The sequence below is a fragment of the Pezoporus occidentalis genome, unplaced genomic scaffold, assembly GCF_034315485.1.
Source record: "Pezoporus occidentalis ecotype Australia unplaced genomic scaffold, CSIRO_AGI_Poc_V1 ctg216, whole genome shotgun sequence".
Taxonomy (NCBI): Eukaryota; Metazoa; Chordata; class Aves; order Psittaciformes; family Psittacidae; genus Pezoporus; species Pezoporus occidentalis.
The window spans coordinates 322511-348957 of record NW_026914029.1 but is presented as its reverse complement, the minus strand read 5'-3'; the positions used below and the strand labels follow the sequence as shown (position 1 = coordinate 348957).

General features: G+C 51.5%; 2 protein-coding genes across 2 annotated transcripts in view; one reads left to right on the top strand and one right to left on the bottom strand.

Moving 5' to 3' along the window:
* B3GAT1 (beta-1,3-glucuronyltransferase 1) overlaps nucleotides 1-26447 on the bottom strand; it is a 112226-nt gene that overhangs the window by 8544 nt on the left and 77235 nt on the right. The window lies entirely within an intron of this gene.
* JAM3 (junctional adhesion molecule 3) lies at nucleotides 267-26249 on the top strand. The gene is made up of 9 exons (XM_062619907.1): nucleotides 267-382; nucleotides 19534-19599; nucleotides 20390-20503; nucleotides 21085-21237; nucleotides 21404-21606; nucleotides 21878-21977; nucleotides 22258-22387; nucleotides 23125-23179; nucleotides 23759-26249. Exons 1-9 carry the CDS (start codon nucleotides 349-351, stop codon nucleotides 23792-23794), a joined length of 891 nt encoding a protein of 296 aa, XP_062475891.1. The 5' UTR covers nucleotides 267-348; the 3' UTR covers nucleotides 23795-26249.

Sequence of the window (26447 nt, the reverse complement as noted above, 5' to 3'; positions counted from 1 at the left end):
AAACCTGACCCCAAACCTCTGCCTTCCAGCCCACGTCCAGCTTCTCCCTGCTCTCCACCACATAAAACCTGCCCAGCCCCTTCCTCCCGGCCGGTCCCACGCACGGAGCATCCTCTTCCCTTCCCATGGGAAGCGGCTTTCCCGGGGCTGGGTTGGGGAGGGGAAGGGGGGGGGGGTGTGCAACCGGAGGACCAGGACCGGTGGCTCCCCCCTCGCCACTGGTCCCCATCCCGGCCCTGCCCTCCCGGGGCCGCCCCTTCCCCGCCCGGTTTCTGCGGTAACGGGAGCGCGGCCGCCGGCGGGGCAGTGCGCAGGCTCTGCACGGCTCCGCGCTCCTTCCCTCCCATCATGGCGCTGCGGATCCTGCTCCTGCCTCTGCTCGGTGAGTCCCGGGCACCGGAGCTGCCCCGCTACTGGCACCGGGGGACCCGCGGCGGCAGCGCCCCGGGGAACGGATGAGGAGGGAAAGGGGAGGGATGCGCTGCCCCAAGCCTTGTCCCGGGAGGGAAGAAGGGAAAGGGGAGGGATGCGCTGCCCGAGCCTTGTCCCGGGAGGGAAGAAGGGAAAGGGGAGGGATGCGCTGCCCGAGCCTCGTCCCGGGAGGGAAGAAGGGGAGGGATGCGCTGCCCCAAGCCTTGTCCGGGGAGGGAGGGAGGATGCGCTGCCCCAAGCTTTGCCTCGGGAGGGAGGAAGGGAGGAAAGAAGGAATGCGCTGTCCCAAGTCTTGTCCCGGGAGGGAGGAAGAGAGGAAAGAAGGGATGCGCTGTCCCAAGTCTTGTCCCGGGAGAGAGGAAGGGAAGGAAGGAAGGATGCTCTGTCCCAAGCCTTGTCCCGGGAGAGGGGAAGGGAAGGAGGGAAGGATGCTGTTCGCCGAGCCTTATCCCGGGAGGGAGGAAAGGAGGGATGCGCTGCCCCGAGCCTTGTCCCGGCATAGATGCGCTGCTCCAACCCCGTCGGGACGTAGGGGCAGGACGGGACGGGACAAGGACTCGGCGCCGGGAGTGCGGTGCGGCGAGGAGGGAGGGAGAGCGGGGGGTAAAAACACCCCCCAAAGCCCAGCTCAGCAAGGAGCCGGACCAGGGATGAGGGTGCCAGGAATGTGCAGGCTCGGCAGGCAGGCAGGGAGGACACTGGTGCCTATTCAGGACCAGGCACAGGCGCCTATTGTTCCGGGGGCCCCGCATGGATGTTTGCAGTTTTAATTGCAAAAACATTTGCTAATTCCTCTCAGGAATGAATTTGGGCTCATTTGGTGTCTGGCTATTAATAGTGGAGGGGGGGGGGGTGTGGGGTGAGGAGGGGGACAGCAGCCGGTGGGCTTGGATTGCCCTCCCCCTTTCTCTGCCCAGACAGCAGGAGGAAAGGGGATGGATGGAGTGGGGTTGGGGTGACAAGCAGCAAGTGATCACTGAAACACACAGGGCAATGCCGACCCAGAAATCACTGCTTTAGGTCAGTTCAGACTCAGGTGTATTGGAGTATCTCAAACAGCTTATCGAGCAATTCTCCATGTAACTGAGAGAGCCTGAAAGAAGAGAGATGTGGGCACTCTTTACCAAAAAGGAGTGAGTGGAGCGGTGAGGAGATGACTCTAACATCTTCTTTCATCTGCAGCGAGGAGATGGTTGTCACGCGCTCCACGGTCTGTTGTTCACTTGGTTTACTGTGGTTTGTGGCAGAAATGGTTGCAGCAGGAGGAATCGGGATGCCTGATCCCAGAGCATCACAGGGTGTTCCAAGTGCTGACTCTGGATCCGGATGCTCACTTTGAAGGAGAAAAAGCACAGACTTAAGGCACCTTTTCCATACAGTTAGTCTGTAAGGTAGTGTACTCAGTGCCGAGTGTCCCGTTGAATCTGGCCTGAAAGATAGCAAAGCTGGAGTGAGCTACAGACACTCCTGCATTGCGTTAGCCAGACAAACCCCACTCGTTTCACACCTCTGCCTGACAGCGTTTCTCTGGCCAGTAAACCAAGTGATACCAGGGTTTGCTCTGCATTTAAATCCAAAGGGTTGTGGCCAAATCCAAGTGCTTCATCCTGGAAGTGATTTCCAGCTGCTTCAAATTTGGGTTCCTAAGTGCAGGAGAGTGGGGTTGAGAATCAAGAAGTTTGTCCCACTCTGATGGACTAAGGTTGTGCTGTGAGCAGCACATGAAATGAAACACGGACTGAAGCCTGCAGGGTTGGTGTTGGACAGTGGGATAGGAGCATGACAATGAGGGTGTGCTTGGTGCCAGCAGACTACTTGGGAACAAACCAGGCACAAAAGGAAGTTAATGGGATGCTGAGATACCGAGGTGCAAAATTAACCTGGATGGTTTAGGCTAGAAGGTGCTGGTGAGCCGATACAAGGTGCAGAGCAGGGATTGCCTCCTCCTAGGGTGATATTGCGCAGAACAGCCCCCTACTCTTGCTCGCAGTCTTAAAGCCTTGCCATGGAGCCAATGGAGCATTCAGTGCTTACCCAGCTCCAGGCACTGAAAGCATGTAAAGACTCTGCTCCTCAGGGGCATGCCACAGTCATAATTAGACTGGCGTCAGTGATGGAGAGTGGGGCTTCCAGCTGACATCAGTGTCGTGCCCTAGCTCCAATGCAAGCTTCCCTGTGGAAACAAAGGTTTGGATGTTGAGCCCTTCCCCAGCCTCTCAAGTTGAAACAAACAGGTTGATGTACTCCTCAGTGGGGAGATCCAGCAAGTCCCTGGCTCATTTCAAGCTCAATACATCCAAATCTGCCTTCGATTCAGTGGTGAGGTTTTGGTGACATGCTTTTCAGACTCTCCAGAGCAGTTCCCATTTCCTTCTCCCTTTTTTTCCCTCTCTGAAGTCCATCTGTCCCAGCCACCAGCAACTGTTCCGAGTCAGCTGTCAGTGCCAAAAAGCACTCGGTGGCAGCGTTCAGTCGCCCTGTTGGTATTTTCTGATGGGAAGGCGTATTTGCACTGTTGCTTGCTTTCCAACAGGCAGCATAGAACCAGCACAAACAGCATGGAGAGCCAACAGGCTTAAGAACCTCTTCCAAAAAATTCTTAGGAAGGGCTTGGTGTTCCTATTTGGGCAAGAAATATCTGGCATCACCACCAAAGGGTGGTTGGATGCGCATCCCCTTTACAGCTGTTGACAGAGAACGTGACACCAGCGCATTCCCTCTTGCTTGGAATACTTTGGGGAATGACTTGGGTACTGGAGCTCAAGTAGATTAAAGAGTGAGATGTGTTTTCTTTAGCGAGGAGAAAGAGCTGCTGCTCTGCTGGTGAACTTGGCTTCTTTCACTGTTCTGTTTGTTTTCCTTCTCCGAGTTGAACTCCGGGTCTCCTGCAGCTGAGTTGCAGCGGTCTGGCCACACACTGAGGATGTGCACCAGGAACACACGGTGTGGTGCCAAAAACCTCACCTTCAACAAGGCACTAGAGTGGAAGGAGCTCCTGCATTCAGCCTCACAACTCAGGGCAAAAGCTGGTTTCTGGGTCTCCTGCCAGTTTGCCCCTAACTTTATCCATCTCCAAAGGGTAAAGCACTTGCTCCTGCTGTGTTGGAGCAGAACCAGCCTCCCTGTTGTATATTTAGAGCTAATGCCTCACAGTTAATTCCATCAAGCCCTGAACTCCTTACAGAGCACGCCTGGAGTGGTGGGAGGGAGTTAGGATCCAAGAGGATCCTGACTCCTTCTCTGCACTGTGCCTTCCTAATGTGCCCCTCCAGAAGGTCCAGCCTCTGCTCTCTGCCTACAAGCTGGTGGCCTGCTTTGTTCATCTGCTAAAGAGATGTATCTGTGATAGCAAATTCATTAGGATAATTACATTCTCAATCTGGCTTCTCCATCAACTGGAAGCTGAACTGCACCATCTTCTCCCAATTGATAAGGGCTGTTTTGCTTCCCTCTGCACCCCCAGGGGGTATCCTGTTTTTAGGAGACACGAGATCAACCCCAAATTCAACCACGAAGCATCAGTTCTGAGTAGTGGAGAAGTAAGGGGGTGTGTACCCTGCAACGAAACCCATCCCTTTGCTGAGACATGGCCTAAGAACCAGTTAATGGCTTTAATTGCGCTAATAAATGTTCTGGACACAGTTCCACATTCACCCAAAGGGGCTGGATTGCTGTTTGGGTGCAGTTCTGGCAATAGCTGTGCTTGGGGCAGGGGAAATACCTGCTGGGCTCCTGCTGGAAACCAGAGGTTTCAGTTTCAGTAAAACAAACAAGGACATGAAAACTGGACTCTCCTTTTGGCTGGAAAGCTCAGGGCAATGTTTGCTTATGACTCCTCAGAGTGCTAACAACACCCACAGCATTAACCTGGGGTCAGAGGTGCTGTTTGGAGCGTTTCGTTCTTGTTCTAGAGGCTTACCAGCAAAAGAGTTCATCTGTGGGGAACAGGACAGCAAAGTACTCCATGGACTTCATTAGGACGAGGATAACAAGCTTCTGCTCCTCCTTTTAGATAAGTGGAGGTCAAGCAGGCTTCCTCTGGGGACAGGCACTGAGGGAGGTGGATATTGGAGCTGTGTCCTGCACAAGAACGGCCAGCTGAGGTTCTGTTATCCCCTCTTCCACTGACTTTCTGGTTGCCTCGCTGTGTTTTGGGCTATAAGTAAGCTTTGTGTGACTCCTGTGCTGAGTTCAGCTGTCTAAGACACAGCTTGGACAGCTGCTAACTGAGCTGGTGCCCAGTTCCTATTAGAGCAGCATCCTAAGCCAGGCCTTAGGAAGGCAAGAAGTAAGCTCTAGGGAGGGTGTTCCTCACCGGTCCTGAAGGGTCTCTGCTGTGTTGAGTATGGAAGGGATTTGCTTTGGTGTGTGACCCAAACCAGGCAGAGAAAAGAGGTGCAAAGGCAGAAGGGAAAATCATAAATGGGAGTTGGCAAAGGATAAAACCCATCTCTGCAATGCCCCCTGCTCCCGAGAACAGGATTCCCATGGGCTGCTGGGTGCTCTCCGAGTCCAGTCCGCACTGGGCTGGCATCACCAACCTAAAACCCAGCTGCATACAAGTTGTAACCCGACAGCCCACAGGTACTTGAGGTGAGCTTAGAAACATGATGGGAATTGTTCTGTCATGCCCAAATCACTTAGTATAAATAATACAACGCATTGGGTTGTGTAGTGCCTGCCCCTCATGGGCTGGAGCAAAGGGCTTAGCACAGAGGTGGTTACAAGGGGAAATGAAGGTTCCAGCGCAGCAATGGATGCAGTAGATGAAATTAAATCGTGTTCAGCTCATGCTCAAGGTTTTCTTTTCTTTTTTAAGTCATAAATCCGAGGGATTTGGGAGTTAAAGCCAGAACGCTCTAACACCCCACACCCCCCCATCAATGTACCTGATTACAGCACAAACCTGAGATCAGCACCTTTTGAAGGCTCTTTGGGATTCATTTGGGCACAGCTGGCTCATGTGAAGATGCAGAGCTTTGTGCCAGGGACTTGCTGTATCTTTGGCACAGGGCTAAGAGGTGACAGTTGAGGATGCTCAGCAGTATTTCAAGGGGTTTAACCACACCATTAAAAGTGTATTTTGGTGGCCTAAAAAAAGATTTGTTGCTGAGCCAAAGAAATCCACTGAGGTCTAAGGGGATTTGGTCCCATTACTAAGCTGCTTCTAACACCCATGGCTTTCTTAATAAACTTTGTGGAAATGACTTCTGTAACTGGCCAGCACTTGACAGGAGGATGTAAACTGGGGGCACTTAGGTTTAGACTCTGTTTTGGAGGGTGAAAGGGAGGGTGGTGAGGGGCTGGCACAGGTTGAAGTCCTTCAATGGGTGCTGAAGGAGCCCAGAATAATCCACATGTCCACAGTAAGTCTGAATATGGGTTTCATTAGTAACAGGGAATAAGCCTGGCAAGCAATGTCGTGGGGGAGAGTTGTTTTGTGGAGCCAGTCTCACCTTTTAACACAGCCAGCAGTGCTCTGCTCAGCACTCCTGCTTTGTATTCCTAAGGGAAAGGTTCCTGCCACATCCCACCTCTCTCAGACCCACTTGAGTGGAGCTGGTTACACAGCTATGGACACAGTGATTGTGTGTGCACAGCAACAAGGCTCTGCTTGATCTTTTAGACCAAGATGAGCCATGGAGACAATCTAGGACGGGACGGTTGGAAAGCAAAGACCTTGAGAGATGTTACTGCTCTTACCTGTGTGATGGGAGCCTCTGTTTCATGGCTTGGTTTCTGTCATTGCTTTGGGCTGTCAAAAGAAAGGAAAAGAAGTGAAATCTCACTAACAATTAGCATCCCCACTCAGTGACAGGCACCCAAAGGACCCATTCATCACTTGCTGCAATTAGCCTAGCAAAGGATCTTAATACACACTTAAATCTGTGCTTTCACCTTCCTTTCCCTCTGCATTGATCTCTGCAGAAGCCCAAAGAGGAATACTACTTTTTACACACCACGTTGTTTGGGGTTGTTGTGTTAGAGCCTGGCAAACACCCGCTCTGTTGCAAGCAAGGTCCTGTGCATCAGTAACACGTTAGCAAGGGGAGCCCCAACAGTGACTTGTACCTCTGGATCATCCCTGATGCTATGGCCACTGGTGCCCCCCATCCTTGGAAGGGTGGGTTGTTGTTGTTGAGGGGTTCAGATACCACCAACTGAGGTGGAGGCAGTCATAAATACACAGCTCCCTGTTGGCCTGAGTGGTCTGTGCTTTGATAACAGAATACACATGCAGCAGGAAACAAGTTGGCTTCAAGTTATGGATCAACCATGGATCCTGTTGGTCTTCGTCTTGAAGCCAGCTTGTTGGCTTCAACCATGGATCTCCCTGTTGCTCCAGTAGCTCCTCCAGCAGAGGAGCTGGTTTGTTCCCTTTCTGGTCTTAGTTACTCTGCTGAGGTTGCATATAGAGCACTTCAATGGGGCTGGGCTGGTTTCTCAAGGAGCAATGGCTTATCTCATTCCTTCTGCACAAACAAACAGCTATTACTTGGCTTCTGCTTGGTCAGTGCTGATGGAGCTGCCTTTGAACTGGTGATGTGGAGATGAAAGGCAGAGCACCTTGTGATCACCTCCTGATTCTCCCTCAAGCAGAACTATTGGAGTTGGGAAGCATCCTTATACAGCTGGCATTCCCCCTTCTTTTGGGCCAGTTTTCCACATCCCATCAGAGCAGGGAGCTCTGCCTGCGTGTGCTGGAGGGGAGGCTCAACCAGGTACCAGGTTCTCTCTTCTCCCACTGGGAATGCTCCAGTGGGCCTGGCCAGCACGCAGCTGTCCTCACCCACATCTCTCCCACACAGCAGGGCGAGATAAGCCCTTTGAAGTGTGCATTTGGGCTGGCAGCAGCTTCTGAGGTGCCCCAGTGCATCCAGTTGCCAACTGCACCTCGGTTCTCCGAGCCAACAGCTGAGCACCCATCCAGGGCTGGAGCACTGGGGCTTTGCCAGGGGACAGAGGGGGCTCCAGAGCCCAGTGTGTTCCCGCATGGGAGGACTGGGGGCTTGCTTTGTGATGAGCCATGCTCCTCGCCCGCCTCAGCAACAACAGCGATTGTTCTGCTGGTGCTGTGCTGCAGGCTCCTGGAGCCTCCTCCTCCTGCAAGTATTTGGACCAGATCCTGTTTGGCTGCTCTGATGGTTTGATTCAGCTATGGAATGACAAAGGGAAGCTGGACCTGGGTTCACCCTGGTCACAAGTAGCTCTACAAAGGGGCGAGATGGGTGTCAAGATCAGAGATGAAGCAGGAGGCTCTATGGGAGAGGGTGTGGGGTGACCTGACCTCAACTGTTGGAGCTGGGTTGCGTGCAGCACGTAAGGGGATCCCTGCTGTTGGCTGTAACACTGCACGCTTGAGGGGAGCATGTTTGTGGAGCTTCTTGTGCTCTGGTGACAAACATCCCATCATTTGGCTGCTTAAATGTTTCCCAAGAGCTTTTCAATTCCTGGCGCAGCCTCACACGCATGCCATACATCTTACATCTGTCATCTTCTGGACATCTTTGCTACAAAGGCTTCCCTCTTTTCCTCCCTCCCTGCTTTCCTTTTCCTGGGGCCCTCACTGAGAAGCAGTAGTTACAGCTGCTTCCCCAGGCTCCAGTGTCGTCCTCTTCAACAGCAAGCTGTAAGCGTGTTCTGAAGTGGGAAGAGAAGTGGCGTTATGATCCTTTCATCTCCTGGCTCACGCAGCAGGCTGGAGATAACTGGTGAGGGGATGACAGCGAGGAAGAGGCACCTTTGGATTCGATTCCTGCTTCGCAAGGCAGTCTTTAAAGCACATCTCTGCTGGGAACACAGGGGTACAATAAAGCTGGTCCTTGCTTTCTCAGCATATGGCTTTTCCTCATGTCTCCGAGGCACATCCTCTGCCTGTGCCAGCAGAGCTAGTGCACAGTGAGCTGGCTTCTCCCTTTCAGAGCCCTCCTTCTGGTGCTGACATTGGAGGGCCTTGTCTCTAGACGCTGTTTTGGCTGGTGGTTTCCTTCCCGACAGCAGAGCCTGTGCGGGGCTGAGCCGTGCCCTCCCCACATTTGCACTTTGGGATGAGCAGCCGCGCACACGATGCATTCCTCTGCAGGGGTCTGTGAGAGAGCGCATCAGCGACAGCCCACATGGGAGGCAGCCCTCAGACCCCTCTTGAACAGACACTGCATTCAGCTCCTGCATTCCTGCCTTAGTCCCTGCTCTGCTGTCTCAAGCAGCTGCCAAGCACATGCCTGGAAGGGTCTTTATAGGGGATGGTCTTCAAGGTCAGCTGTATCCAGCCCACATTCCAGCCTACCTCATCTTCTGGCCATGCAGCCTAGAGGTTCCCAACCACACACACATGCTGCTTGTTGGAAGCAAACCACTTGAAAGCAGTGTGTGTGCAGCCCGAGCCTGTGCCAGCCCCCAGGGAATAGGGCAGAGAGCTGCTGCTCATCCCACATCCATACCTGAGCCACTCCAGTCGGCTTCTGCAGTCTGTTGGATGCTGTCGGTGAGCTGCTCCAGGCCTGGGAACACCAGTAAAGGTTGAGCTGTTTGAGGCAGGGAGCTTGGCTTTGGCACAGTCTGCAGGCAGGCATAGAATGGTTTGGGTTGGAAGGGGCCTTAAAGATATCATCTGATTCCAGCCCCCTGCCACGGGGGGCAGCCCATTAGAGGAGGTGATGCCTATTGCACTGAGAAGACCACATCCAGGTGCTGCTTTGAGGGGGCTTCAAAGGAGCCCAGGCTGTTTCCAGGTGCCTGCTCTTGCCTCTACCTTTATGCTAAACACAGATTTCAGATGAGGCTACAAACCATAGTGAGGAGCCTGGGGGCTTCCCCTCTGCTTTATGGGGGGAGCTTTGCTACCCATCAGAGCCCGCAGTGCAAGCAGAGGCCGCAGCATCCCTCTCCAATCAGCCCCAGCACCTCCCTGACAGGGAATTAAGTAGGATTTCTAGGTCATTGTGGGGCTGTCAGGAGGAATCATCTCCTGGAGGCCTCATTACCAAGGCTCTGCCTGCAATGCCAGGCTTCTGAACAATGGCAGCCTGGGTCCCTAAACACTGACTAATGAGACAGGGCTGTTAACAGCGGTTTGCTAACTAAAGGCTGGTTCTGCCCCAGACAGAACAAAGCCAGGCTGGATTTTCTCAGCTGCCTCTCACACAGGAGCTATTTCAAAGGATCCTTATTAAAACAATAAGCTCAATGTTGCTCACGTGGTGGCTGCAGAGGGTCCATGCTTGATGCTGCTGCACCCTTGAGCTCCTGTGACTTTGTCCTGCTCTGATAGGGACCCACTGCTTTACAGCCACTGGGCAAGCTGCTCTGGGTGAGCTCCGGTCCCTTGGGTGCCGTAGGAAGGTGATCTTTGGTCTCAGGGTGGTCTGAGGGCTGCTTGTGAAAGGAGCTGGGGGTTTGCACAGTGCTGGGAGCAGGCAGAGGAGACTTTGCTTGTACCTGGATGCTGAGCAGCAAGGACACAGCTCCCATGTGAGTGATGGGAGGCCAGGAAACGTGTCCTGATGTGCTTGCAATGAGATTTTGCATCCTGCCTCTCCTCCTGCTGTCAGGAGGGCCTGGGCTAAAGATGGAGCACGATGGGATGTGTCTGCCTCTGGCTGGAGCTGGGGATTGTTGCTTGCCCACTTTGATTGAGGCAGTGCTTTGATGTGGCAATGGGAGCCCGTGGAAGGTAAAGGGCGCACAGACAGGTTTTTCTCACCCTCTGTTGCTGCCTCTGAAGCACACAAGTGGTGCCAGACAGGCTGCACGGCTCCAGGATGCAGCAGAGCTATTTCCAGAGACACAGAACAATGGTTCTCCAGCAGAATCCCAGCCAGCTCTTGCTGAGCCCTTGTCGAACCTCCTGCACGGTGGAACTGCTCCTCTCTGTGCCTGCAGCAGTTAACTGCACATAGATGCTATTAGGAATGACCAAGGGGAAGGCCAAGAGTGTGCTTCCGTGGCAGAGAGGTACAGGAGAGGTCCCATTACCCAGCGCCCTGGGCAGCAGGGGTGGGAATCCAGGATGTCACTCAGTTCTAGCAGCATCTGGAGAGGGATCGGGCTGGCTCTGGGCTGGATGCTGCTGGGACTTGCCCTGCATGGCCAGGAACAACTGTAGCAGTGGTTCAGCTCCATGGGGAGGGGAGGAAAAGGCAGGCCATGAGCGGGAGGGATGTGTCGCTGGCTGGCAAGCTGTGCTCGGAGCTTGGCTCTGATGTGCCATGTCCCCCAGGCTGTCTGGGAGGGGAAGTGGAGGCTGCATCCAAATGCCTATTGTGTCCTTCAGCTGGGAGCAGAGCCAGGAGAGGGATGCTCTGGCAGCATCTGTTACAGGGGGCAGATGTGAGGGGGAAACATGCTCATCCCTGAAACGCTGTCTCTGGCATTTCCAAGGGAGCATCGGAGGTTAAGTGCCCATGCGTTGGGATGCGGATGGGAAGGTTGGGAGAGAAACCCTGGGCTCCTCTTGGCTCTGGGACAAGCCCTTGTGCAACATCTGTGGCGTGTCCAGGTGAACACTGCTGCAGCCCCATTAAAGCATAGCTGGGGAGAAGGGCAAAGGCAGGTTTAGCCCTCCTGGGGCCCTCAGAGGTGCAGTGTTGGTGCAGTCTGGCTCCCCTCTCCTGCACCCAGCTGCAGATCCCTGCAAACATGAGCTGGAAGCAGAGGATTTCTTTACCCTGCCTTGTCCTCTCCCTTCACCCCTGCCAGAGCAGGGCTCGGCCACAGGTTTCAAGCAGAGCTGGAAACTTGGCACTGAGGCGAGGAGCAGAAAAGAGCCCAGCTTGCTCTTGTGTGTCTGGGCTGGCTTCTGCACTGCTGCAGGGAGTACAAATATGTTCCAAAGCTGTTTGCTGCACTGACACGGCTCCAAGACACACAGGCCACAGATCCTCTGACCAAGAAGGGGCCATTGTTAGAGGGACCATCTTGACTGTGGCTCTGCTGCAACCAACTGATGCTGCTTCATTCACAGGCCCCAGAGTGCTTGATCCTCGCAGGTCACTCAGCTTTACCTGCACAGGCAAGCCAGGGCTTCATTCCTGTTTGTCCATCCCTGTGCCCTGATCTGGCCTTTTGATTTACATCCCATGTCTGGCAGGCAGGTGTGAAATCAAGGTGGAGATAAAGGAGGTTCTGAGCGTCGCTACCCTGTGATGCTCACTGACATTGCTCATTGCACATAGCTCGCTCTGGAGCTAAGGGGCCAAGGGAAGGGAGTGATGGACTGATGGGCCATTTGGGCTAAGGAGGAGTAAAGCCCCCAAGAAAGCCAGTGAAGAGGAAGGGAGTTACCTCATTTGTTTCCAGCAGCCAAGGCAGGGTTGTCCTCTGAGAGGTATTTCCTTAAGCTTTATCTAGTCTGATTTTAGTTGCAACTTTTATGAACAATAAAAGGCTTCCACGGTTTCCCTTGGAGGAACTGGAATGAATCCAAAGAGATTTGAGTGCTGAGCAGCAGATCCTGTTATTAAAGTCAGCCCAATCACTTCTATCTCCTTCCCACCTTCTTGGCCATTCATACTCCTGCAAGCACTTAAACCAAGTCCAGTCCTCCCTCTTCTTTAGCTGCTTCTGAGATTGCAGCCCAGATCGCAGCCTGGCTTTTAGGGGCCGTGAGTGCATTTCTTATGCCTGCAGCATGCTGGTGGGGGGATTGTCCCCCTTGGCTTTGGAGGGACACCTAACCCCCAAAGGCAGCAGGGGACAAACCAGAGCTAAGCTGAGCTGGGGACCAGTGCGTGCTGCGGGGCTGTGGCTGTGGGAAAAGGGCCTCTGCCTGGGACTCAACTGGGAGCATTCAGCTGAGAGAATTCTCTGCTAAAAATAGCAGCAGATGATGCTGAAGGAGAAAAACAAGTCAGGGGTTGGGAGAAGTTAGTTCCCAGAGACGTGGGGAGCTCAGCTTCCCCAGCACAAGCCATCTTTTAACCCCTCCATGCCAAAGGCTCATTTCTGCTCTGCTAAGCTTGCCTTGGCCAGGAGCCCCAGGTTGGCAGTAGCCAGAATAGCTTTGCTCCTCGCTCTTTGCTCTGACAGAGCATTACTTTCCTCCCTTTTCCCTTTTCTGCAGCATCTTCCTAATTGTGCCCTTTGTCAAGCTTCCCATCTTCTCTGTCTGGGAGCTCATTTGGGCTCCCTTTAATTCCCTGCTGCTCTTCCCAAGGATACAATCCCTCCTGAAGCGTGCAGCACATCTCCCCATGCAGCCTGTGCTCAGGCTGATGTTAACAAGGGAAGTCCTTTCAAATCTGGCCGTGTGAGTCAGGGCTGCCCCTAGAATAGCATTGCCCCAGCTCACATGTCTGCAGGCAGAATGCCTCTTCCCCTTTGGATCTGCACCCTTTGTTCCGACACAGCCGCTCCAACGCTTCCAGGCTGCCTTATGGAAGACAGCCCCACCTCTCCTGCCTGGAATGACGGCAGCGGCTTCACAGGCTCTTGGTCGCACGCTCATAGGCAGATGTGGATGTCCCCTTGGTGCCTGCCATCAGGCTCTTGCAGCGCTCATTTGTGCACGCTTTGTGCTGCACAGGAGACAGACAACTGGTTTCTACCCGAGACTGGAATTATACGCACAAAAAAGACACTGTAAAGCTGGAAATCACGTCCTCAAAGCGAGAGCTGTTTTCAGCCTTGTCATAAAGGAGTCCTCTGTGTGCTTGCTCACGCCCTCTCCTGTTCCCTTCTCTTGGCTCTGATGGCTCCCGCTGTCTTCCCAACTCCCGTTTTCCACAGGAAGATGACACGCTTGCTCTCTGATAAGCAGAACTTCAGGTCTGTGTTTTGTTGGTCAAGCTGGGGGAGGACAGAGGATCAAGAGATTAGAGTCACAGACAGAGAAATAGAGGATTATAGGCTAAAACCCTGCGAGTCTCTGTATTGATGGCTGGGACAGAGCCAGACACCAAAGTGCATGGCAGAGCCTGGGGCTGATAGCATATCCTCTTATTTCCTGTCTTTGCATTTCAGGCGGCTTTTGATAGATGTGTCCTGCTCCAGAGGCAGGGTCAGGCAGGTCCGGAGCATCCCCAGCTCCTCCTGAAGTCAAATACCTGCTGGGATCCAGGCTGTGCCTCACCTGGCGCTCAGCCTGGAAAATGTCACTTGGGCTTATGAGCTCCTCAGCAATCCCCGAGTCACATTCCCACACAAGACTAAAATAAAGGAACTTGCCCCCTTTCCCCTTACTTTCCCCTTTAGAGTTCACTCTGTCCCCTTTATCCAGGCTGCAGATCCCTGCCATGCTACTGAATTGAAGGAGACTTCCATTATCGCGTCCGCTGCAACCAGAGCCCTGCTGGGAGGAAGGGAGAGGACAGGAAGAAGACCATTGCCCCTGGCTCCTTATCACAGTTATCTGCTGGTTCCCTCCCACTTGGCACTAATTTGGTACCAGCATCTGCCACTTTGGGGAGTAAAGGGACTTGCTGAAGTGAGAAATAACGTAGGATGTGCCTGCGTGGCAACTCTTGGGGCTGGCTAGGGAAACAATGCAAGAAGGCAAGTGGGAATAGGGAGGAAGGGTTGGTTTCAAGTCTGCCCTATGCAAAAATTCCCACTTGTCTTCAGTGCTCACCAGTTTTGCTCCCAGCCTTTGCTGTTGCAAGGCGCTCCCATCCAGCCAGCAGATCACAGAAGGGTATAGCCACTGCGGGTTGAGATGCTGTGTTCCTTACTGTTCCTTACTCTTCCTTTGATTTCCTGGTCCTCAGTGCTCCCTCCAGTGAGCTGGAACTGCACATCCTTACTGAGGTGGAGTGGACACTGGACCTGAAGGGTTGTGATGATGAAAGCCACCACAAAGCAACACTGCAGATGGGAACCTGAGGGACCCAGCTGGTTGTGTTCCATGCAGAGGAAGGGATGAGATGAGCTCCCCTCACATCCCATTTTGTGTGAATGAATTCATGGTCATGGTGTGGACTGGCTGGGAACCAGCCCAGATTGAAGCTGTAATTGTGCTGTCCATTTGTTGATGAGAATGGCAGGAGCAGCACCCGGTACGACACAACCGTGCTGGTACATTCCCAGTCAAGTGAGCTCAGTGCTTCCTTCTTGCCTTATTTCTCTAATGGCTTTTGCCAAAAAGCCTTAGTGCAGAGGCAACGAGAGGCTCTCCTGTGGCCTTCCCTCGGAGCCACATAGCTTTGAGATCAGCCTAACACTGCAAGGCATCTGTGTGAGGGGCTGGACCTCACAGGCAGAATAAACTGGGCAAGGCTTAATCCCTGGTTAGTGGTACCTAATGCACAACAGCAGCTTTGTGCCCCGTTCCCTTTCTGTTCCCTCTCCCAGATTTTGAGGGGCAAATTCTCTTTCCATCTTTTCTTTGAGCCGAAGATGGCCTAAAATACCCTGCAGGAAGAGAGGCAATCTGACATGCTGGGAACCCTCTAGCCTGTGCTGCTTCCATCTTAATCTCTTTCAAGATTAGGTATTAGTCATCCACCCAAGTGTTGCTTCCTTCCCATACTGCACGTACGCTCAGTCCTTCCCAGGAGAAGAGCCAAAACCCAGGGTAGGAGCTTGGGAAAAGAGGAGAGCTAAGACCAGACCATGCACAGGTTGGGACGTTGGGCAAGGCGTGCACAGCCTCATGTATTAACTGCCCATCTCTCCCTTGATGTCAACAGCATTCAGACACCTCTGTGGAGCTGGCTTTTGGCCTCTTGATCCATGTCTGTTCTGGGAGGTAAGAGCTGTTCCAATAAGATGGGCTGGGTGTGCTGTGCCCTTCAACCTTCTTCCCAGGATGCCAGCCATGATTCCAGGCTCTCTTGTACAGTATCTGTGCTCCTTTAGGGAGAACAGAGCACGAGAACCTGCTGGTGGATGAGGTCCAAGCTCAACGTGTCCAGCCAAGAGCTCAGACTCATGCTAAGACCATGAGTAAGTTGAACTCTTCTTGTTCAGACAGCTCTGCAGCACGGCTCATGGTGCCTCCCTCTTTGCATGGGGCTGAGGATTTGCCAAGTGGGTGGTGTGTGAATCTCATCTTGGGAACAAGCTGTCTCGTCTCTGTGAGGGTGCAGATACGTGGGACCTTATCTCTAAACAGCCTGCAGTGCCATAAGCAATGGCAACCAAGGATTGTGCAATCCTTACCTCCAGAAGCCCTTGTGGAAGGTGTCACTGCCCATTGGATCTGCATCATCTTTAAGATCCCTTCCAATCCAAACCATTCCATGATTCTATGATGGAATCTCCTGCTTGGGAGAGAGGAGGAATGTTTGTCTGAGAAGGAGGCTGCTTTGCAGGGAGGCGCTTGTCTTAAGAGGGCTCTATATCTCCTTGATAGCAACTCTCAAGTGTGGCTGTGTAAGCTGTGAGTAGAACAGTAAATCCTCCTGTCAAAAGAGGGAGGGGAAAAGAGAGGAAAAAAGCCTGTGCATGGCTCGTATGCTAATACAGGACCTTATCTGCAGCACGCACAGGCAGGTCTTTAAGGTGCTAGTTTAAATCAGGAGATTTAAATCTGGAGATTTAAACAGGCTAAGATTGCAATCCAGAACTGCATGTACCCTACTTGCAGACAGGCATCTCCTTTGCCTTCTCTAGCACTGGAAGAGAGTGAATCAAGGGTGAAATGTGACATCCTTACATCTTCAGATGACTGAAAACACTCCATGGGCTCCCATGCAACTTTGTCCTGGGGGGTCCTGGTCCTGCCGACACCACCAGATACTCCTTTATTATCAGCATAAGGAAGGATTGAGTGCCATCAGCCACCTAAAAGAGGAGAAAAGCAAAAGGCAGAACCACGTGGAATGCCAAACCCTGCTCTGTAAGGCTTGCATTTGCCTCCTCTAGGTTAATTATGCTTCATGCTCCCTGCCCAGGCGGGCACATCTCTGTTTGTAGGTGTCTGTCAGAGAGCTGGCACCGATTTAACTGAGAGGTACAAGCCATGCATCTAAAATCAGTCCTGCTGGCTGGTAAAAATAAAGCCTTACATAGGCAGCTCTGAGAGCCCTGGGGATTTATGCCTGAGTGGGGTTTTTGCCTGGCCACAGCCTGGTGATGGCCTTTTTATACCCGTTATCAGCTCCCACACAGACCAGGTCCATCTGTTACTTGATTTGAATGGAGACACTCCTCAGCTTTTGTGTGCTAATCTCTCCCTGCACATCTACATTGTTCTCCAGCCGGGCAGCCCACCCCTGAGTCAGGCTTGGCTTGCCATGGAAAACTGGGATAAGAGAGAGGCAGGCAGCTCGCTCCGGTCATTGATCAGCACACTCCACCCGCCTGCTCCTTGGAAGGGGTTTTTAACCTGCAACTTTGGGTTAAAAGCCTGAAATTGATGGCATCATCATCAACTTTATGATGCCAGAGCAAACACAAAGGCAGCTCCTTGGGCTGGAGACAAGGGCTGAATGGGAAGACTGAGCGCTACAAAACATTTAGGCATCCTATATAAATCCAGTCTTTATCTAGCACAGGTTTAAGCCCGTAAGCTATTCCCAAAGCCCCAGCTAAGGGAAGGTTGGGCAGAAGAGACCCCAAGGCGGTTTGGTTACCCAAAACATACCAGAAGGCACGTTTTGGTATCTCAGTCCTGCTTGCTGTGTTGCCTACATCACCTTGTCCACACCGGCACAAGCATGGAATCACAGAGATGTGCTGGGGAGAAAGAGGAGGGAGGGTAAAGAGCCTGAAGCGCTGAGACACAAAAGGAGGCATTTCGAGGCCAGATGCTTCTAAACCTGATGGTTTATGGTGATTTCCTCCAAACAAGCTGATGGCAGAAACCTGCCCTCACCTTCCTTGCCTTCCCCAGCCCAGCACCGTGCAGCTTCCTCTGCTTTCCCTCTGGAGGCATCTCCCATTGAACACTTTGCTTCCTCCCCACCGCATGCACACATCACTTGCAAGGCAAGGGCAGCACTGGGGTCGGCTGGGCTGCCCTGAGCAGCAGTGCTTGTCTCCTGCCTGCTGCTCTCATCGGCCCTTCTGCACTGTCCTTGTCACCACCGCTTCCCCTGCAGCTCACAGCATCGAGGGTGGCTGCTGCAGGGGGGCATCTCCAGGCTGGCAGGCGTAAGTGTGCTAACGCATGGCTAACACCTACAGTACATCGCTGGGTTGCGCTCTGCTTTAAACAGAGAGGAGGTCGGGATGGAAGGAGATGGAAGGTCAGGCTTTAAACCCAGTGCAGAAGGAGGAGATTTAGCAGTGCAGTTGTCTGTAAAGCTTTCTCCTGATGCTATAGTTTGAGTAGCATTTTGAAGTGATTCAGATGCCATGAGTCACAGCAACAAGCAGAGGCTGAAAGAAGTGCCGTAAGAATATGCTATAGACTTCACTGCCTTGTCCTGGATTCCATTTCGGAGAGCTGATGGCATTTAGGATTCAGCCATATGTGTGCCCGAGCCTGTAGCACATACAGAGCTGGTAAGGATTCCGAGCTGCAGCACATACAGAGCTGGAGGTGTGTCTGTTGTGGCATGCCTCCTGCTCCCGAAAGGAATGCGTGCCTGTGCCCGGCTGTTCCCCACATCCTGGATGCCGAGGCCTTTGAAGTGAGACTGCCATAACACAAATCCTTTGCTGCTTATTTGCACTGGGCTCAAAGAGGCCTAAAGGAACGTCTTTGGAATACTCAGTTTAAAAGGTGCCATTGGCCACTAATGAGGATTTAAAACAAGCAAACCATAAGTGTGCCAACACCAGGGAAATGGGAAGAGCACAGATGCTCTGGCTCCTTGAGCAGCTGGGAAGCATTGCCTTGGTGCAGATTCCTTCAGCCCTAGGGAGACTGGGGGACAAGGAACCCCAAAAGGAATGCTAAGAAGAGGCAGGAAGGTGCTCAGCTCCTCTCCTGTGATTTAGGGCACGCTCCTTGCTCCTCTCTGCCACGCACACAAGAATAACTCTGTCTCAGCAGTGATTTGAGGAGCCACATTGATCTCTGCCTGCAGTCAATACATGTAATAGTGTCAGAACCCCAAGGGCTCGGCTTCTGTCTGAAATCTGTTGTCATCCCTCAGGGATAGGCCTAAATCTCTTGTGTTTAGTGGGTGGGAAAACGCCAGCTGTGAGCAATTCCTGAGGAATGAAGGGCTGGAGCCTGATGGAGTCTCACTGTTGGAGTGAATACTTCTACTTGTAACTCCTTCAGAGCAACAACACTGGGGTATGACTGTCCCCACCTTAACCGCACTTATATTGTAGGACTCTCATATACTTGAAACAGATCTTGTGTGAGCAAAAACATGTAACAAAATCCACAGGTTTCCTTTAAGGAACCTTTTCCCTCCCCATCTTTCTCTGGCTTTTCCAAAAGGAACACATACAGGATAGCAGAGACCAGGCGGATGCTATGCAAGCCGCCTTCTGTGGCTCTTCAGGTGCCGTGCAGCTCCATAGTCATCTCCTGCTTCAGGTCTTGGAGAGGTCTTTGTGGTGCAGCTCCATGGCCAAGAAGGAAAGCAGCACCTCCAGCTTCCCCCTTTTGGGAAGACCGAGCTAAATGCATTAGCAGAGTCACCTGTGCCAGCCAGGATCTCCACACTGAGCTCAAGCACAACTCTCTTGGTCCCAGAAGCAGGAATCTCACAGCAGAAGCAACCAAATGCTTTGTGTGACGTGCCCTATGGTGTTGTTGAGAACATGATCCAAGGTTGTTCTGTGTCCTCTGGTGATGGGGGTGTTGCTGGGATTAGTGGGATCTGTGTGTGATGTCAAGGGAGCAAGCGAGGATCCCAACCCCAGAGAGAGCACCTGAGAGGATGAGAGGCTCAGCAGAGGGGATGTGTCAGTGCCTTGTGGCACAGTTCCCTTCTTCAAGAGGTAGCTTCCAATGAGGTCTGAACAGCAGAGTTGCATGTGGGGCCCTGGCATTCCCCTGTTGTAGTGTGCATCCTCCTCCTGTATCGTCCTCCTTTGATCAGCCTCTTCTGAGAATACCATGGGCTGATGGGCTTTGCAACCACCACAACACCCAGTTTCCTCCTGAATCCCAGTCCTTCCCTGGTTTACTCAATACCTGAAACATCTGATGATGTATTCCCTTTAACTCCAGTTCCCTTTCCCTCTATTTACACCAGTTTCCAGCTGGGTGACTTATGAGCTGTGCTATTGCTCCTTACCTTCTGTTTGCTTTTCCAGGCTACAGGCTCTTGGCTGTGGAGCTGACATCCAGCAACACCAAGCCCGTGGTGCAGGAATTCCAGAGTGAGTCCTGGCTGCAGTGCAAAGAACTGGGGGGAAAGAGCTTGCTTCTGGCTTGTGGTATCTGGTTTCCTGGGGGCTTAGGGAGCCTGAGAGTCACAGAAGTGCTGAAGAAGATGTCTGGAGCTCCCTGTTTAGCCAAGCTCTTGATGGAAATGGTTTATTGAAGTCAAGCCGCTGGCAAAGCATCTCCCTAAGAGCTTTTTTGAACTGGATCCCAAAAGGAGGAATGGCAGTTGCCTTGCAATTAATACACTGGAAAGCAGGTCGGGAAGTATGTGATAGCTTGGCCCCCCTACAGATGTGCAATGGGATAGTGGGTAAAGCACCCCTCAACCTGCTGCAGTACCCTCTCCTGTAGAGGAGATGGAGGTGACAGTGCCTGCTTCAAAGGGACTGGGTTTGCTGCAGTTATCCCCAGGCATCGTGGTCCTTAGTACATCCCCAGACACCACCCAGGGAGATTCTGCATCCCTGCCTCATGTGGTGGGCTCTGATTAGCAGCAGGACAGTGCTCTGGCCTCACCCTGTCAGAAGGGCTTGTTTGCCATAAGATAGAGCCCGCAGAGAACAGTGTGTTCATTTCTCTCCATAGTTCAACTGTTATTTTTGCTGGCCAAGATCCATCTTCCCCAATAGCTCCTGGAAGCCAGCAGTGTTTCTGTTTGTGAGGCAGATGAAAGGCATTGCTTCGTGGGCAGCATCTCCTAATAAAACACTCTGCGAGGCTGCTTAAAGCAGAGAAAAATACATCTGGTTCCTATTAATCTCTGTCCTTTCGTTCTCCTGGTAGGTGTTGAGCTCTCCTGCATCATCAAATCCACCATAACACCAGATCCCAGAATCGAGTGGAAGAAGATCCGGGATGGGGAAACCTCTTATGTATTCTTCGACAATAAAATGCAGGGTAGGGAGATTTGTTGTCCTGAAGCCTCCAAAGCAGCCTCAGAAACAACGGAGCTGAGCACAAGCCTGTAAAGGCAGGAGCTCTGGCCATAAATGACTGGTGGTCACTGGGTGTCTGAGCTTTCAGGACCAGACACTGACCCTTTCTGTCTTCCCATATGACATACTTGTCTCTTGTCACCTTCCCATATGGCATCTTCTGCTTCGAAGCAGACTCTTTGGCTTGATGGTGAAACTCAAACCCAGCACCGCCGTAAGGGCTTGACTCCATCTGGAAACACTCCAGTGCTTTAGATGGGACCACAGCCACATCCAAATGAACCTTCCAAAGGAGACGAGACCTTAAGGGTCTTGGAAGTTCAGTTTTGCCATGATTGGAGATTGAAGTGGTGCCTTCTAGAGTTCATCCTCTTACTTAGTAGCATCGGTTCCCTTTGTGCTCACTGGTGAAAGCTCTTAACTCCAAGCATTAGGTTCCTTTTAGGTGGCTCTCCAGGCTCCAAGTTGAGCCACTTAATTCAGACCCCGAAACCGGTCTGTGTGACTGCCCTGAAACGTCTCTGTCCCTTTCTTGTGCCTCAGGGGACTTTGTGACTCGGGCAGAGATCCTGAGCAGGACATCGCTGGTGATCAAAAACACCACCCGGATGGACACTGCCACGTACCGCTGCGAAGTGGCAGCGCCTGCTGATACCAAAACCATCGATGAGATCAACATCCAGCTCACGGTCCAAGGTACCGCTATAAATCCAGATACCTGCCTAACAGAAAGGGCTCTGGGTCTCTCCAGAGTCCAAACCCTCTGCGTTTGGGTTAAAAGCAGCTGGGAATAAGGGCAGGTTTTGATGGCTTTGTAGCACCTTAGAAAGCAGCATTCCTATGGTTTGTGTCTTTCCCACAGTGAAGCCTATGACTCCTCGATGCACTGTGCCTAAAGCTGTCCCCGTTGGCAAGACAGCCTCTCTTCACTGCCACGAGAGCGAAGGCTACCCCAAGTCCACGTACAGCTGGTACCGCAACAGTGAACCTCTATCACCAGACTCCAGATCCAATGCCAAATCCCACAACTCCTCCTACACCCTGAACCCCAGCACAGGCACTCTGGTAATGCCCTGGCACACAGCAGCAAGGCATGGGCTGCTTGGGGGAGTACGAGGCCATTGCATAGCTGTCAAGGGAGGTCTAACATGAAGAAGGTTGTGTAGGAGGCGGGTGAGTTGGGAAGGGGAAGATTAATGCTGGAAGATCCTGGTGCTGAAGGAGAAGATGTCTCACAGCTCACTGAGACGCCTGGGAGTGTAGCTTATCCATGCTTATGCCCTCGCAGTGCCTTCTGTTTCTCACATCCTCCTCCCCTCCCTTTTCTCCTCGCCAGGTTTTCCATGCTGTGCACAAAGGGGACACGGGCCGTTACTCCTGCATAGCAACCAATGATGCCGGCTTTGCCAAGTGTGAGGAGCAGGAGATGGAAGTCTGTGAGTGGCTCTATATCAATGCTGCTTAATAGATCCCCATAAATAAGCTGCCATCACCATAGGGAAAGAAGGGGGACATCCTCAAGTGTCTTTCCTGCTTTCTCATAGCTCTAAACACAGGAAAAGCTAAGTAAAAATCCAGGGAAACATCAAAACACTGCTCAGATCCATGACCCTTTTAGTCTTGGAATCAGTTCCCTATGCATTACTTACAGTACTTGAGAGATGTCACTTTAGTGTATGTAAATCTAAATGTGAATCGATGGCTTCTCTTTGCCAGATGACCTCAACATTGGAGGGATCATCGGTGGGGTCCTGGTGGTCCTGGCAGTTTTGGTGCTCATCACCCTTGGTATCTGCTGTGCCTATAGAAGGGGTTACTTTGCAAACAGCAAAGAGAGCGGGGAAAGGTAAGAGTGTCCTTAGACAAGTCCCTGTCTCACAGCCTGCGTGAAGGAGTCTGAAGGTGCCAGAAACTGGTGGTTAAAGGGTGTTTTGATGCCTGACTCAGACATATTTCTTCCTTGCTTCCTCCCAAAGAGTAGAGGCCAAGCAGTTCTTAAAGCATCCAATCCCCCACTGTCAGCCCTACACCATGCTGAAGGTTTATTTGCCTAAAGGAGCATTTGGTTTGGCTCCTCCTGTGCTTGCTGCTAAGAGCAGGCAGAGGAGTGGATGCTGTGCTCTGATATCCTCAGCCTTTGCTCAGGAAGGGGGGACCAGCACAATTAAAAGCCTGCAGGGCTTTGGCCAAGGGGTTACATGCTGTTGGCATAATGAGGGCTACAATGGCATGAACAGAGCTCACTGCACCATTAGTTAAAAGCATCAGGACATGCATAGGAAATGTATGCAGAAGAGGAGGCTCTCAACAGGAAATCTCACTCGTGGTGAGAAGCTCAATTTGGGATTAAAACTAACTCTTAGAATGCACATTAAAATGTTCAAACCAACAGCATTAGCATCAGAAACAAGCCTTGATGTCCTTACTGAACCCGTAGAAGAGATAATATATGGAAACCCAAGCTTCTCACCGTTTCATGTTAAATGCTGCTTTGCAGCACGAGTCCTGTCCTGATTTTTGTCCTCCCCTCCAAAACCCTGCAGTCTTCTTGTCCCAGAAATGAGATCTTTCCCTTTATTTCAGCTACAAGACTCCAGCAAAGCCTGATGGCGTTAACTATATCCGGACAGATGATGAGGTAACAAATGATTTGCATTTAACATCTCTGTTTAGGAGAGGAAGGGGGTGGGCAGAGAACTACTGGCTTTTTTAGGACCTAGAGGCTTTCTTAGACATGAGCACCACTCAGAACCAAGGATGCAGAACAGAGAGGAGACAGAAGGGTGAAGGCTGAGTCATTTCCTTAGAACTGATGAACAGTTTAAGTTGCCTTGAGTGGCTTGATGCCAACAGCTATCAAATGCAGCTCTGCTCTCCCTCCGTTATCTCATGGCTTGACCCCCTTAGGATGAGTTTCATTGGATTAAGTGGGCAGGCCACAATGCTGTTACAGGAGAATTTCCATTCTGGGATTTGGATAGATCGCTAAGATTAAGAGCAGAAAAAGCCTCTCCCTAGTAGCAGAGATTCTGAGGAGGGAATGAGAAAGTCCCTTGGGAGGAGGACAGCAGAAGGAGCCCTTGGTCAGTGACTGGTGTCTTCTTCTTACCTGCCTGAAGGGGGACAGGATCCTGGTACTGACACAGATTGGATCTACCTTTCATGGGCACGTTGCAGGTGCTAGATCCTCCCTCCATCCAGCACTGTTTTGTTGCAGGGTGACTTCAGGCACAAGTCTTCATTCGTCATCTAAGATGCCACGAGAGTCTCACAAACCAGCAAAAGCAAGTGTGCAAATACCTCCTCCAGGAACCCGAAACAAGAGCAAAGGATGAATTAAGTGCGCTTGGAAGAGTTTGGAACACACCAGAACTCGATAGCTACCTATCTGTATCTTGTTTTTTCTTTGCCAAAGTTTAAAGTAACTCCTCACTGCCCAACTCGCATCTCCCCTGCCTCCGGAGACACCAGCAGGATCACCTAAACCTGTCCTTGGACTGAGGAAGCCTTCTAATGCTTCCCAAGAGACTGCGGGCTGTGGAAGTTTGTGGAATTGCCTTCTCTTTGTGCTGCAGGGACACAGCCACAATGTGCAAACCCACCAGAGGGACAGCGTTAGGTAAACGTGTAGTAGACATTACTAGTAGGTGTTACTAGTAGACAAAAAAAGGTGCTGATACATCAGCACCAGCAATAGATGGACTTCAGGGGGGGGATCTTCCTCTCAGCAGCTGGTTCCCCAGGCCTGCATGGTGACTTTTACATGTGTGTGATTGTCTTGTGCTTTTGGCTCCGACTTTGGTGCAGAACAGGGATGTGACCAGCCTGCAGCGACAGGTACTGATACACAACTAACGCTCTCAGCCCTCTTGTAAACTTACCTTCTTGTTCCTCTGTCTAACAGGAGAGAGCAGGCAGCATCAGGCCAGGAGGATTGCTTCTGTTCGCTGCTTTAGAGAGAGCTCACTGCACGCAGGTAACCCCTCAGTCTAATCTGCACAAAGCAGGCTTGCCTCTTGCGTCTCCTGGTGCTGGAAAGAGGCTTAGAGTGGAGGCAGAGTGTGCTGAGACATCCCTTTCAGGACAATTAAAGCCAAATACTTCCATGGGGGAAGGAGGCCAGGAAAGGCAGAGATATCTTCAAGCTTTTTTTACCTTCTCCCTTCCTTTTGTAAAAATCCCACAGCCTCAATTTTGGGCAAAGAAAGATCTATTTTGGTTACTTCAGAAAAGGTAATGTTTCTATTGCCAGTATAAATAGGTGATGCCAGCAGCGGGTCAGGAATGGGGCTATTTTTTTACTGTTCAAGCTACAGAGAGGAGCTCAAAAGTTGCTCCAGTCGGGCACTGTCAGAGCATGTCAGTATTACTGCAGAGTGTGCTAAAGAGCTGCAGGTGGAACAGCATCTCCTTCCTCTCCAGCTAGCTTCAGCAATTTCCTTGTCACAAGAGGTCTTACAGACACAGAACAGAGTCACTCAGGGATAGTTTTTGTACATTTATGGCAGGAGCTGTCAACTTTTTTATACATAAACCATAGTTTTCTTGCCAGTGACCAACACTTTGGGTTTGGTGTTGCAAGAAACAGCCAGGGATGGCTTTTGGATTCAGTCCCACCAAGGTGACAAGAGTGACTTCAACGTTTGCTACCCCTCTGCAAGTTCCCTAAAGCACTAACCCAGTGTGACAGCTACAGCAGCTTTCCAGGTTCAAGCTGCAGAGCCAGGGCAACTGTTCCTGGAGCTGGGAAAGCAAAAGCTCAATACAAAAGCACTTTTGTAGTGGCATTTGCAACTTCTCTGTAGGTGGTAAAAGAAAACACATGTTCTCTTGGCTTAAAGAGACTCATTGGAAACGTGCTGATAGTATTGAACAGCATTGGGTGATATAAGGCTGCAAGATGCGGAAGCAACACTAGAACTATGCTGTGGTTTAGGAGTTTTTTTAATGTAGCATAATGTAGTGTTCTTGTATTTCCAATATGAATTGAGTTGTCTTAACTTTTCCTGGATACAGTATTTTGGATACTTGACCATTTGGACTGTCAGTGTTATTTTCTAGTGTTCTGCATTAACCTGCTTTGGTTCCTTGGGGCCTCGCTGGATATGCCATTGCTGCATTTGTTTTGCCTAAGCTAAGTGGCATCACTTCTCCTTTTGCTGAGGAAAGGGAAAATAAGAATGAGGCAGCAAGAACCTGGTGTTCTCTGTGTAATTCAGACATTACCACTGCTATATTGAACTACATCATGATTACCTTCTTAAGACATGCTCTTCAAGCAAGCCACACGCGGGTCACTGGCTGCCTCTAACCTGTATGCCACTAGTGAGCATAACATTCCTTTGCACTTTCTGTCCATCCAACTACTCCTTTTCTGTGCTGCTTCTACAGGTATCTTTATTACAGGATACCTGTAATAAGGGAGAGGAAGAAAAGGGTTGAATGAGGGGAGCTCTGGGCACTGTGGGAGCACAATCTACATAGTCTCACCATGAACCAAAGGCAGCCTTCATGCAAAAAGCCAGCAAGCTTCTGTTTCAGTTCTAAAATGTGACAGTGGCATCTCTAACGAGAGAAGGGGAGATGATCCCCCTCATCCAGCTCTGATGGAGTTCATTGTATCATCTTTGTGAATAATATTCAGGTTTGTACTAATGTATTCTGTTTAACTTTGCCAAGAAGGTTTTCCATAAATACCAAGGTACAAAGCAGTCTTGTGGGGTTGCTTGGGGTGGGTTTGGTTTTTAAACAGCCAGATTAGTGGAGGCTTCTGTTTTCAATGCAGCAAAGGTCAGTGAAAGTCTCTTCTGGCTGAGCATTCCTTTACTTGTATTGGGCTGAAGGTTACTTGGGCATTTGTCTATCCCTGGTTCTTTTTAGGCTCATGGGGCTCATCTCAAACACTG